The sequence below is a fragment of the Pseudochaenichthys georgianus genome, chromosome 10, assembly GCF_902827115.2.
Source record: "Pseudochaenichthys georgianus chromosome 10, fPseGeo1.2, whole genome shotgun sequence".
Classification (NCBI taxonomy): Eukaryota; Metazoa; Chordata; class Actinopteri; order Perciformes; family Channichthyidae; genus Pseudochaenichthys; species Pseudochaenichthys georgianus.
In genome coordinates, this window is record NC_047512.1 from 19,413,447 (window position 1) to 19,426,169 (window position 12,723).

Below are 12,723 nucleotides of genomic sequence, written 5' to 3' on the forward strand. Positions count from 1 at the left end.
AGAATTAGGATCTTCAAAATATCTCCTGACCCTGATTCGACTGCTTCCTGCTTTATCTTGGCCTTGCATAGATTTGGTCGCCATCAAGGTCCCTCTTTTTCTACCTCACAGTTGCTCATCAAGACTTCTGATCACATTATCAACTTCTTACCGATCCACCAGATCAGCGAAGCACATCTTGGAGCTCTGAATCATTCATGGTGACGGTCAGAAACACAACAGAGATACAAACACAGAGGTAACACAGACAGCAGAGATAAAGACAAGGTAAAGGGCTGTTGGGTCCACGATTAATTGCTCATTTATCCAAGTAGTCCGCTAATAAACCCCCATAAATTATTGGTACACATGTTTTTGTATGCTTAAAAAAAGTGACATAATATGATATTTAGTGAACTTTAGATGTTAGCTTTGGTCAGAGCCATGGTAGCTGTTTTCCCATTTACAGTTTGTGTGTTAGGTAAGCTGCAAGCAGTAATTTAGCTTTATATTGACTTTACATACATAAGAATCTTTCTTATGTTCTACCATCCAAATATCTTAGTATCCTGGAGTGCAGGAAATGCGTGAAAGAATATATTTAACAAGAAAACACCCTTAGTTACCTGATTATCCAAGTTAGCCTATACATTACATATTACATATTTTTTCAAGTTTAATTAAAGCAGAACTAGGATTGACACACTTCTCCAAACTTGCTCAGCCTTAAGTGCTGTTGTAATAGGCGGAAAGTTAGTAGTTAATTCTGTCTGAGCGTTGCTTCAAAGAGTGACCACATTGAGAAGATAGAGTACTTTATGGCGATGTGTATCATATTTGTGATATTCGATCACTTCCCTGGCCACAGTTGATAGTGAGACAAGGGGGGGGGGGCTCAGAGAACTTAAATGTACAGTAAGTGTGTGACAAGGAGAATTTCATGAATGTCTGACACGAAATGTAGGAATAAACAGAATAAATAAACAGAATCAAATGGAATCATAATGTAATTTTGGATTGGAAAAAGGAAAAATATGAATTACATTAGTCCATTAGTCTGAACAATAACATCTACTGTGTGTCATCACCCAGAGGTGGACTAATAATGGACCATTTGTAAACATCAGACCACACACACACACGCACACACACGCACACACACACGCACGCACACACGCACGCACATTATGAACTATGTCTTTACACCATTAGCAGTCTCTTTAGTTGTGCAGGACAGAGAAGAAGGGTAATGAGTTTGTGAAGAGGACAAGAAAGAGAAATTCTCCAAAATGTACACATTTTTGTTTGTTTATTTTCAGTACTGATTTTATTTTGTGACAAATGTGTTTTTCGAATAAAAGCTCATACAAACAATGCCAGCAATAAATGTGAAGTGTGTTTATTCATTTTGCATTTAAGTGTAGCTGTAAAATGTTTGGTAAAAGCAAAACTGTTTACAATTAAATAATATGTTTACTACTGTATGTTTTCCTATGAGTTTAATGGCTGTAGTTTTAACCAAGCTTTTTCTAAATTCTAAAAGTGAGCCATTCACATTGCATTTTTGCTTGAGTTTTGCCATCCAGGTAGTTAAAGTTATTGTTATGAGGTAAAGGCAATAGTTATTATATTCTGACTTTTTATGAAGCAAAATGACACAGATGTTAGCAACATTGTCCTTCTTAACCCAATTCCATAAACATTTCAAACTCAAACTGCAAGCCTACTAAAGAAAGGCATAATGAGTCCTTTGTATACATGTATGTTTATAAAGGAGAAAGAGAGGGGAAAGTCTTCAGATAGTTGCTGTTGTTGTCGTCAGTCACATAGCTTGGTCAGAAGTAGCGAGGGAAATGGCTCCAGAGTCATAGGAGCTTTTGATGCCTCCTTTGAGTGACAGCTGGCTTACTGGACTATGAGCAAGGGAAGCTTCTATCTGAGCGTCCGACACCTGGATGAAGAAAACAATGAAGAAAGTCTGTGATGGAGCTCTTACACGACAGCTCACCTGGACCCTTTGGGGAAAGTCACACAGCCTATACGTATTTGATAGTCAAATTGCTTGCACGTGTTTTTATGGAAACATGCATTACCTCTTCAAACTTCTTGGCTTTGTACTGCTCTGCCCCTTTTAAACAGTTCAGCAAGATAATGTCACAAAGAACCGTACCCTGTCGACAAAAAAAGAAATGTCATCATATCTTAAAGCAACAAGAAAAATACATTTTAATCATCTTTTGCCTGATCTGATATTCCTACCAGTCCAACAGAGGTGAAGGCAGCAACCAGGTTGATCAGCGTTGGGATTGTGTCAAACTTTCCTGCCTGCAAGAGATGGAGTCAGTTCACGGGACGTTATGTAAAAACATTCCAAGAGAGTGCTCTCTCTAGAATAGTTACAGTTAAATGTTAATTAAAAGTTATTAAACACATTTTTGGGTGACAAGTGCATATGTTCTTAAAGACGACAGTTAACAGTACTTATTGACCGTCATCAATGGAGATTTTAAAGCAATTAGCCTTGCATAAAGTAATCTGTTATGTTGCTGTTTGAAACAATTATATAACTTTAAAGGACACCCCCCCCCAAAGATGTTGTGTTTTCTTGGTCTGGTTTGTTGGTCAGCAGGATTATGGTTGAACTACTTTATCGTAGAAGATAACTACGTGAATGTGTGTACCACGTGCCACATTAAATGTTGGAAGAGATCTGATAAAGGGTGCCCTTACATGTTTTCAGTGAAAGATGTTGCAGTAAATGTCAAGTGAGATCTATAAAAGAAATACATTACTTTGCCAGTGACCATAACATCAAAGCGGATGGCATATGCTTTGTGAAGTGTCCGGAACTCAGTTCCATTTTCTGTCATGTAATATTTGGCAAATCTGCATTAGAGAAAAGAAACAAAAGTGACCAAAGGATGTACAGGAATAGAAAGCAGTCATCAAGAGTACAATCAGCCTTATTACCTGAAGTTGTAGCCATTGGAGATGGCATTCTTCTCAAATGGTTTGTCCAGTCGGGTGAACGAGTACCTCGGTACACAGTTTTCAATGTCATAGTCCAGATTACACTTCCACTGAACGTTTATTCCTATTTCTCCACCCTGAAAGAGAAAGATGAGTAAAGGAGAAACACTCTGTAAGGATCTACACCTGTAAGTCTGTGGTTCATAAAAGCGTAACCTCAGTTGAATTACTTGATAAAGTATATCTTAATCTTAGTGTTAGTGTTCAGAATTTAACATGACTTTTATTGGGTCAACCTCTGGCAGGGTTCGGTCACACCAGAAAGTAAACATAATCTGTACATCTTAAGAAAATCTGTTTCTACAAGCTCTGTGGTGTATCACAGTGGATGTCTGCTCATCACCTCAAGCTCAACCTTGACAAGACTGAACTGCTTTTTTTTTTGTCCCACTCTTGACCTGACTATCAACATCGGCACCTCTGTTGTTTCCCCGACCCAGACTGCAAGGAATCTGGGTGTGATCCTAGATAACAACCTGTCCTTCACTGCAAACATCGCTGCTACACCCCGCTGCTGCAGATACACGCTTTACAACATCAGGAAGATACGTCCCCAGCTGACCCAGAAAGCGACGCAGGTTCTGGTCCAGGCTCTCGTCACCTCACGCCTAGACTACTGCAACTCCCTCCTGGCTGGTCTACCTGCATGTGCCATCCGACCTCTGCAGCTCATCCAGAATGCAGCGGCTCGTCTGGTCTTCAACCTTCCCACATTTTCCCACACCACGCCGCTCCTCCGCTCCCTCCACTGGCTTCCGGTAACTGCTAGAATCCACTTCAAGACACTGGTACTTGCGTACCATGCTGCGAATGGATCTGGCCCTTCCTACATCCAGGACATGGTTAAACCGTACACCCCAGCGCGTGCACTACCCTCTGCATCAGCCAAACGACTCGCTGCACCCTCGCTGCGAAGGGGACCCAAGTTCCCATCAGCAAAAACACGTGGGTTTGCTATCCTGGCTCCAGGATGGTGGAATGAGCTCCCCATTGACATCAGGACAGCAGAAAGCTTACACACCTTCCGGCGCAGACTGAAAACTCATCTCTTTCGACTCCACCTCGAGCGATAGAATTACTAACAAAGAACTGCTAACAGAGCACTTATATACTAATAAAGGACTGGCTTATCTATAGCCAGTTGAGTAGCACTTGAAATACTTGGCTCTATGAAACCTGATGTACTTATATGATTCTGTTTTCTTCAAGGTTGTGTCTTCCTGGTCGAATGCACTTATTGTAAGTCGCTTTGGATAAAAGCGTCTGCTAAATGCAATGTAATATCAACTAATCACATGACCAGTACTAAAATAAAAACAGACTTCTTAGCTTGAAAAATGGAACCATCCTTAGAGCGCATTAATGCTCCATTGACCTTCACTAATTGTCCTTTTTTTAATGTTAATTGGGTTTATCTTACACAAAACTGTCACTTTGTGTGAAGTTCTCCCGTGCCATTTCAACATTTTAGCTTCGAGAATAAAGAGTCAAGATAATTTTGGAGGGAAGGAGAAATGTACGACCTTGTTTGCCAGGGTTTCCAGGTCCTGGTTGGTGTAGTTAAGAATGTCTCCCACGTTAAAGATGGGGCAGAAGGGGCTATCCACCGGGTGGTAGTTGCATTTCCTGATTTCATCGCGACTCATTGTGGAGAGAAAGTTCCCTCTGAGAGAAAAGTGTTTCAAACTTGTGTTAAGAAAGAAAATGTCCCACACATTTGTTTTCAGCTGTACGTGTGTGTATGCATGCATGGGTTACCCACCTGGTGACATCGAAGAGAGGAAAGCGAACACTGTTTTTGATAAAGATGGTGAAGTTTATCACGTTTAGCATCGGTTTACTGGTCAAGATGTTAACAGAGAAAGAAGTGTAAGGATCACAATCAAGTCATTTAATAAAGGGTCTTCGACTACACAAGCATGTGTGTGCAATGTGTGTGTGTACATCTTACACTTCAACATTGTCATTCTCGGCTGGACACCATCCTTCACTCTCACACCGACCCTCTGTCTCATTTCCAATGGTCGAATTTAGGCAAACACCTGTTATTACTCCTGGTGTGTGAAACAGACAGAGAGACCTCAGCTAAAGCTTCAGTTCGTATCTGTATTGCTGAACCTGCCACGATATGCTGATAGTAGTGCATCGGACAGATAATCACTGAAAATGATGTTCCTCTACCTCTTACAGCATTCCCAAAGGAACATATCCAATCAGAGCACAGTTACCAACTTCTGATTTAAAGGTAGACTTAATGGTTTAGTTTTGGTTACTACTGTACCTGCCGTTATTATCAGTCATTTGTGCATCACTAACATAATCTTGAAAGATTTTAGTGGTGCTGTTACTAGATAATCCTCTTTGTTTTCACTTTTTCATCACTATCACTATCCAATGTAACAGAAATGTCTAAAAAGATACATGAAATGTTGCTATACAGTTAAAGAAACCCTAACCCTAGCTCTTACTCTATGTTTAGGATTTTAAAATGACACATTTCTTTATCATTGAAATATACAGAAGGTTTAACAATAGCATATAAGTCTCTGCACATATCAAGTCAGGTTGTCTGGGGATTCGGGGATTCGTTGTAGTCTTTTTGTACATTAGGTAAAAAATGAATAAAACGGCATCTATAAGAAGTTAGACCTACCATTGCTGAGGATGTTGCCAATGTGCTGGAGGCAGTCTTTATCTTGGACACAGCTATACTTTTTACTATACTGAAACACACACACACACACACACACACACACACACACACACACACACACACACACACACACACACACACACACACACACACACACACACACACACACACACACACACACACACACACACACACACACACACACACACACACACACACACACACACACACACACACACACACACACACACACACACACACACACACACAGAAGTCAATGTACTGTCATTGTACAAACACTTAACCTAAATAAATGAAAATGATTTCAGGATTGGGGTCTAATCGCCAAAGACTTTTAACATTTATCATATGGCACGTGTCAATAAATGTTCTTTAAAACAAAAAAAATGAAGTCTTTCCTGATTGAACTGTCTATGGACTCTATTTCTAGGATTGACTGTGGATTTGAAACTCAAGGAGGCAGTTTGTCGAATTTCAATTTTTATTAGTTAAAGGTGGTAATTTTGGAGAAACCAGCTCGAGTGCGCTAGAATTTGAAAATACACAGCCGGAAAAAATCTGCCTCTTCCTTACAGAGCCCCTCCTCCAACACACAGGAACGCGCACATGACCAATGAGGGCACGAGATAAGTTTGTGCACAGATGGAAGGCTGACAGGCAGGTAGGCCATCCAGTTATTTGAGCCGGGCCGGCTCAGATGATTGGTTGTGCTTTTTACAGCGCCACAGCTTCCACAGATGACATTTTTTTATGGATTTTTTGTCAAAGCACTTTTTCACTTATTCATTGTGTAACATCCCATTATGTCTGCTAAATTGTTCATGTCATGTTAATCAGGTTCATGTTATTGTTTCACGTTTAGTTCATAGCCCAGGTTAGATTTATGTTTAGTCAAGTCTTTTTGTTCACCTGTCTAGTCCTGTCATTGCACTTCCTGTTTTATTTTGTACTTACCTCTGGTCTCATTTCAGGTCCCCTTACTTCCTCCCTTTGTGTGTTTTCCCGCCATCGTCAGTGTCTGCCCCGCCCCTGATTGTTTCCACCTGTTCCCCCTTACCTCATGTATAAATAGTCCTGTCTCCCTTTGTCCTGTGCCAGTTCGTCTTGTGCCTTGTGCCATTTAGAGAGCCAGCTTGTCTCGCCCAGAGATTATTGTATTTTGTGACCATAGTCAAGTTTATTTAGTTTGTAATTTGCTTTGCTACGTTTTGCCTCTTAGGAGTGATTTTTTGTTTGAACTTTATACTTTTACAAAGTAAAGACTATTTTGAACAAACTTTCTTTTGAGTCGTGCGTTTGAGTCCAAGTGTCTGTAAGGTCCTTAACACATTGCTATCGGGATGTTAAGAGCATTCCATGGAATATAACAAAAAGTGTATCTCGAGACGGCAAGCCAAGGGCTCTGACTGCAAAATACACATTGTGTCCTCAGCGGGGATAAAGAAAGTTTTATAATGCGGATGGTAATGGCTGTTTTGAATGTGTCCTCACCTCTGGACATGTTCCTTGAAACTGATTTTCTGTGATGATGACTTTGGTCAAGATGCAGAAGATACCTGCACCCTGAAACACAGAAGAACATTTATGGTATACTGCTGTGTTATGCATTACACTGGTCAAAATATGCCGCAGATAGAAAATAACCATAACAACATATTTTGAGCAATAATGGCAAAATAGTTATTTACATGCATCTGAAACCACCACCAAACCATCATTATGTGTGTGTGTGTGTGCTCTGCTCTGTGATGGGGGAAGTTATTTGAAAGAATATTTAAATGTCAAAGATCAGGTGTGTTTCACGTGTGATCAGGTTCACACACCTGTTGGGGTATGACATAGTCAGCCACATCCATAACATAGTTGTTTTGGTAACCAAATCCTTTCACTTTGGTCATCACGGAGGACTCGACGCTGTTTTCCGTCACCTGATAAGCTTTCTCGTGGATGAAAACCCATCTGCAAAAAACAAAAGATTTAACAGCAGGTCAAGAGTTAATTCCAGGAGGTCTGGGACACAATGAACTGCTTTGTAGATCAAATTCAGCTTATAACATATAATCAAATATAATTGCCTTTTATAATGTGTGATCAGGGAACAAAGACATGTTTTTATAAATAAGTGAGCAAGTCTAAATGTCATGTTATATCTGGTTTATTCACCTCTGTAATGCATACTTCATGCGTTGGCGGTAGGTGGCAGAACAGAAGATCGTAAGTCTAAAATCTCTCCTGTGTGATACAACGACTTTCAAATCTCTATTGCCGGTTTCACTGTGTTTTATTGCTTGTGCTCTTTTAACTTTTTTTAACAATAAAATAGCAACATTTTGGTCCTCGTGCTGCATTACATTTGAGGGACAGCGCTAAGCATCCAAGCTTTCCAAAAATCTAAATACCTGTTTTTTGAAGATGTTTCTTAAACAAGAAAGCTGATCCATATTTGTTTTTCCATAAGACTAAAAAACCCAAACATCTGAAATAAATATTTCAGATTGTTTCTCAAGTTTCAAATGTACCCCTATCCAGTGAGCTAAAACTACGTATGTTCTCTATTTTAAGTAGGCCTACAACTCAAATATAAAAGCATGGATAGCAGCAACGTAAACTGGTAGAAAGAAGTCAAAGTGATATTTTACTTCTCTGATTCACTCGTGCCAGATATGTCATTTCCTGGCTACCCTCTTTAGCTGAAAAAACATTTGATAATAGTTTTACAATCAATCAATCAATCAATCAATGTTTATTTATATAGCCCAATATCACAAATGTTACATTTGTCTCAGTGGTCTTCACAGTGTGTACAGAATATCAGTATGACAATACGACACCCTCTGTCCTTAGACCCTCACATCGTACAAGGAAAAACTTCCAAAGAAAACCCAGTTTAAAGGGAAAAATGGGAGAAACCTCAGGGAGAGCAACAGAGGAGGGATCCCTCTCCCAGGACGGACAGACGTGCAATAGATGCCGTGTGTAAATTGAAAAGATAATACATTTGCAACATAGGTAGTCCAAATGTTTGGAAATGCATGTGTGTAATCCACGAGGATATCCATCCAGGACCACAGCCACGGCTCAAGATCCAGCGCTCGCGATCCAGGACACAGGACCGCAGGATCATCCATGACTACAAATGTCCACTTCAGTAAGATTATACTACCTAATTACTAAATACATTTTTTTTTAATGATCTCTTTTAACCAGATTCAAGAATAAAATGCAGCATCATGCATCAACAATTGTCCTCAAATGATTCAATGTAACCTAATGCAACACTGATATGGGCCATGTTGCTGCACAATGATTTTTTATTTGATGCATTAATAGCAGTTTGTTGATAATTCATCCTTTCTTTTTACCCTATAATAATAATAATAATAATAATAATAATGGATTACATTTTTTATTTAGAGCGCTTTTACAGGTGCTCAAAGCGCTATAACTATAACACTATAACAACTTATAAGGCTGGAATGTACTTGTCACAGAGTATTTTAACATTGTTGTATTGCTGTTCTGTGGATTAGAGGGGGTGTTTGGAGTTGGACATGATAAAAACAAGGGAAAACAGTTATATCTCATAACTTGACTAAATGCAAGCAAAATGATCTGCACGGGTATCACATATCAAGAGGTGAATGATAATGTATGCCTTTTTGTAATCAGGGTAAACCAATTGTTCAATCAAGCTTTTCCTTTCCCACAGAATGCAACATGAGTATGACAGATACTGAGAAGATCACACATTACTGACCCGACAAAATATGAGATGATGACAAGCTGCACGACCCGGTTGATGATGCCCACAGACCAGCTTTTCACCACCACAGACTTGGTGGTCTCGTAGGTGAAGAAGTCAGTGACGCAGCCCCACATCATGGAGCCTATGGTTGAAGAAAGAGAGCAACAGAAGATTGGTCGGGGTCCGAGAGGAAAGTGTCACTCCTGTCCCGTCTCAACAGGTGCCTTCAGAGAAGTGAGGTGGTGGATCTGTAGCTCACACCTGACTCCAGTGAGAGAACTGTGGTTTTAATGTTCAAGCTGCTCCTGCCTTTATTTATCTGTGTCATTGCATACATGATCATTAAACCTCACTGCCTCTCTCCTCTTATTTCATTGGTTTAAACACAAACAGGACCTCCCTTTCCTTTAGTCAAAGGAGCGAGAGGAAATGTGTAAGTGTCCTGCTGTCCCTCCCTCTTTCTCTGTCTAACTTCACCACAAATCCCCATCTCCCTTGCCTCTTTCGCCTCAGCATCTCTGGCTAATTCCACCCACACACACACACACACACACACACACACACACACACACACACACACACACACACACACACACACACACACACACACACACACACACACACACACACACACACACACACACACACACACACACACACACACACACACACACACACACACACACACACACACACACACACACACACACACACACACGCACGCACGCACACACATTCATTTTCATTTGCTCGAGCCACATTTCTGTAATCCTTTCAGTGAGTTTTTCAAATTCACTGCAGTCACTAAGTTGATATCTTGGTATAAGTGGTTCAGACGGAAAATAACCACCAAACCTACACATTTCACTTACAGATCCATAAATAAAGGATGTAAAATAAATAAAAAAGGGCAACATTTCTGCAGTGCGTCTATTGTGTTGGTTTAATAAACGTATCCTCTCCCAAAGTGTAAATGGGATTTTATTGTTTTTGTGCCTGTTTTTCTTTAATTTGGTTTATTCATTTGAATAAGGACCATAATCACATGGTATCGTGTACAACAATGCAGTATACATAGATCCCCACTTCCTTATCAGTTCTGCAGTTTAAAACCTCAACTCAAGGGATACTTATCGCATGTTTATGCATTTATATTATATTATTATTATATTATTATTATTTATATTATTATATTGAAGTGACTGTTATTTTGTATATATTGATTGTTGTGTTTTTTTTTTTATCTTAATGTGTGCATATGTGTAAATGTATCTGTTGATTGTGTACATGTATATAGGATATACATACTTTATATTTGTATACATATCTGTATACTGTATAATTGTACATTCGAGATTGTTGGAAACATCATTTCGATCTCTCTGTCTGTAAACACAAACTGAGTAAGATTGACATTAAAGTTGACTTTGACTTATATTAACAGAAATAATATCTTTAGTCGAAATTATGTTCAACCACAGACTTGAATACAGCTGCAGGAGACTGAAACTGATGTCCTACCAACACTGCAGGTTAACTCAAAGCTTTACAGGAAAACGGAAGATGAACAATTAGATAAAATACAAGTAGGCTATGCAGTCACATTGCACGCCACCTTCCAGTTTCAAGAACGACCATTCCTTCCACACCCCGAACTGTGCATGCAGTCAACTTCTTTATCTAAAGATGAGTGATTTCGAAGGCTCCTCCGGTCTACTAATTGTTATAAAAACAGCCATACCTCAATGTCTCTGACTTTCTGACCCCTGCCTCTTAATGAGAGAGTGCTTTGTTTATGACTCGGCTCTAACAGGTGCCGCCTGCGACCCTCAGCTGTTACCTACGTTCTAACAAGAAAAGGACAGTCTAACATCAAACTATGTATGAATTCAATTGTTTGTATAATTATGGTATATACTCATGGATAGTAATAGAGCTAAAAAACGATTTAAAATGATTTAACGATTTAAATCTGCATAATCCTAGATGAGAAAATGTTTCCGACTGATTATGTTTTAAAAAAGTGCTATGTTTTACAAATACATGGAAATAAACGTTTTGTTTTTTTACTGGACGGACAGGACAGAAGTTGATCAGTTCAAGTGTATCCAAGGTGCATTCACTGTGCCTTGAAAGTAACTCCAAACACCTCTGAAAGTGCCAGCACTTTAAATGTAATCAGTCAAATGTTCTCTATTAAATATCATTCCTAATTCCTGTTCTTTGACAGAATACCAAAAACGGTCTGATTCAATACTTACAGACTCCTATAGGAGGCTTGATGTACTGTAATAAATTACAAACAGTGTTATTGACAACTGTGCAATAATTGGGACACATGATACGACCACTTCTCAATACACTCATGAGCACCAGCAGCATTATTGGCACTCACACCAGGGAGATAATGTAATGATTCAAGGACAGTGTGCGTGTGAGTGTGTGTAGATGTATGTGCAAGGAGACATTGTCATTTCTTAAGTGGGTCCATTATGTTTGTGGTCAATTAATGGTAACAGAATACAAGCTAGGATAAACACACATGCACAGGCTCTCAGGCTGCATGTGACTGTACCGTTTATCACCAAGACTCTAAGCATTCCTGTAATGGACGACAACACTGTGAAACATATACTGCATCTACAAATATGAGACACCATTTGTCAGATCGTAGGCGCAGACACAGATGAGTATGATTGTTCGATGGATTTCTTCGTGAAAGAGGAAACCATAATGAAAGCGAGAACTCAACAGGAAGGGATCTATGTAAACACATTCACGTTTGTGTTTAACCGCAACTATTTTACATGCCAGCACACAAACATCCCAAAGTCTCGTGAACAACACCTTAGAAATGAACTTGGACATTGCTTATTTTCAACTCTCGGGATGGCAAAGATGGTCAGCCCATCACTTTGGTCCAAACTGAAATAACTCAACATCTTTGGTAATGGACATTCATGTATGTACAGACATGTTTCCCAATGGAAGAATGGACCACATGTTGGTGACGTAGTGCAATGTTTTAATGACTTAACATCTAATGATTCCTAATGACTGTAATCCACTGACATTTAAAATGTTGAGTGAAATATCCATGTAACGGTATTGATATGTCTGCTTAGTGATCGCGACTTCTCATCAACCACCATGCTTCAAACTGCTAATACGAGGATTGGGTTAGTTGCAAAGTATACAATTCACTGTGTGAGCGGTGCTTCGTACATGTGTGTGACGATGAGGAGGATTTCACTTGAATCCTCTGATTTCACTACCTAAGAATAAGAAATGAAGG

The 12,723-nt window shown here is 39.5% G+C and overlaps 1 protein-coding gene across 1 annotated transcript; it reads right to left on the bottom strand.

Annotated features, from left to right (window-relative positions):
* Positions 1–1,303: 1,303 nt before the first annotated feature.
* p2rx3a (purinergic receptor P2X, ligand-gated ion channel, 3a) lies at positions 1,304–9,712 on the bottom strand. Its single transcript, XM_034093332.1, has 12 exons — positions 9,441–9,712; positions 7,507–7,642; positions 7,175–7,246; positions 5,663–5,732; positions 4,961–5,063; positions 4,772–4,849; positions 4,533–4,674; positions 2,950–3,086; positions 2,772–2,865; positions 2,239–2,304; positions 2,073–2,150; positions 1,304–1,930 (listed from the first exon to the last, which is right to left on the bottom strand). The coding sequence occupies exons 1-12, from the start codon at positions 9,563–9,565 to the stop codon at positions 1,802–1,804; spliced, it is 1,230 nt and encodes a 409-aa protein (XP_033949223.1). The 5' UTR covers positions 9,566–9,712; the 3' UTR covers positions 1,304–1,801.
* Positions 9,713–12,723: the final 3,011 nt, after the last annotated feature.

Excerpts from the sequence above, each read along its gene's own strand:
- p2rx3a (XM_034093332.1), bottom strand. The coding sequence starts at position 9,565 with ATGATGTGGGGCTGCGTCACTGACTTCTTCACCTACGAGACCACCAAG. Across the intron at positions 7,643-9,440 it reads ATCATCTCATATTTTGTCGG|ATGGGTTTTCATCCACGAGA; the intron begins GTCAGTAATGTG and ends TGTTTTTTGCAG. Across the intron at positions 5,064-5,662 it reads TGGCAACATCCTCAGCAATG|GAGTAATAACAGGTGTTTGC; the intron begins GTAGGTCTAACT and ends TTCACACACCAG.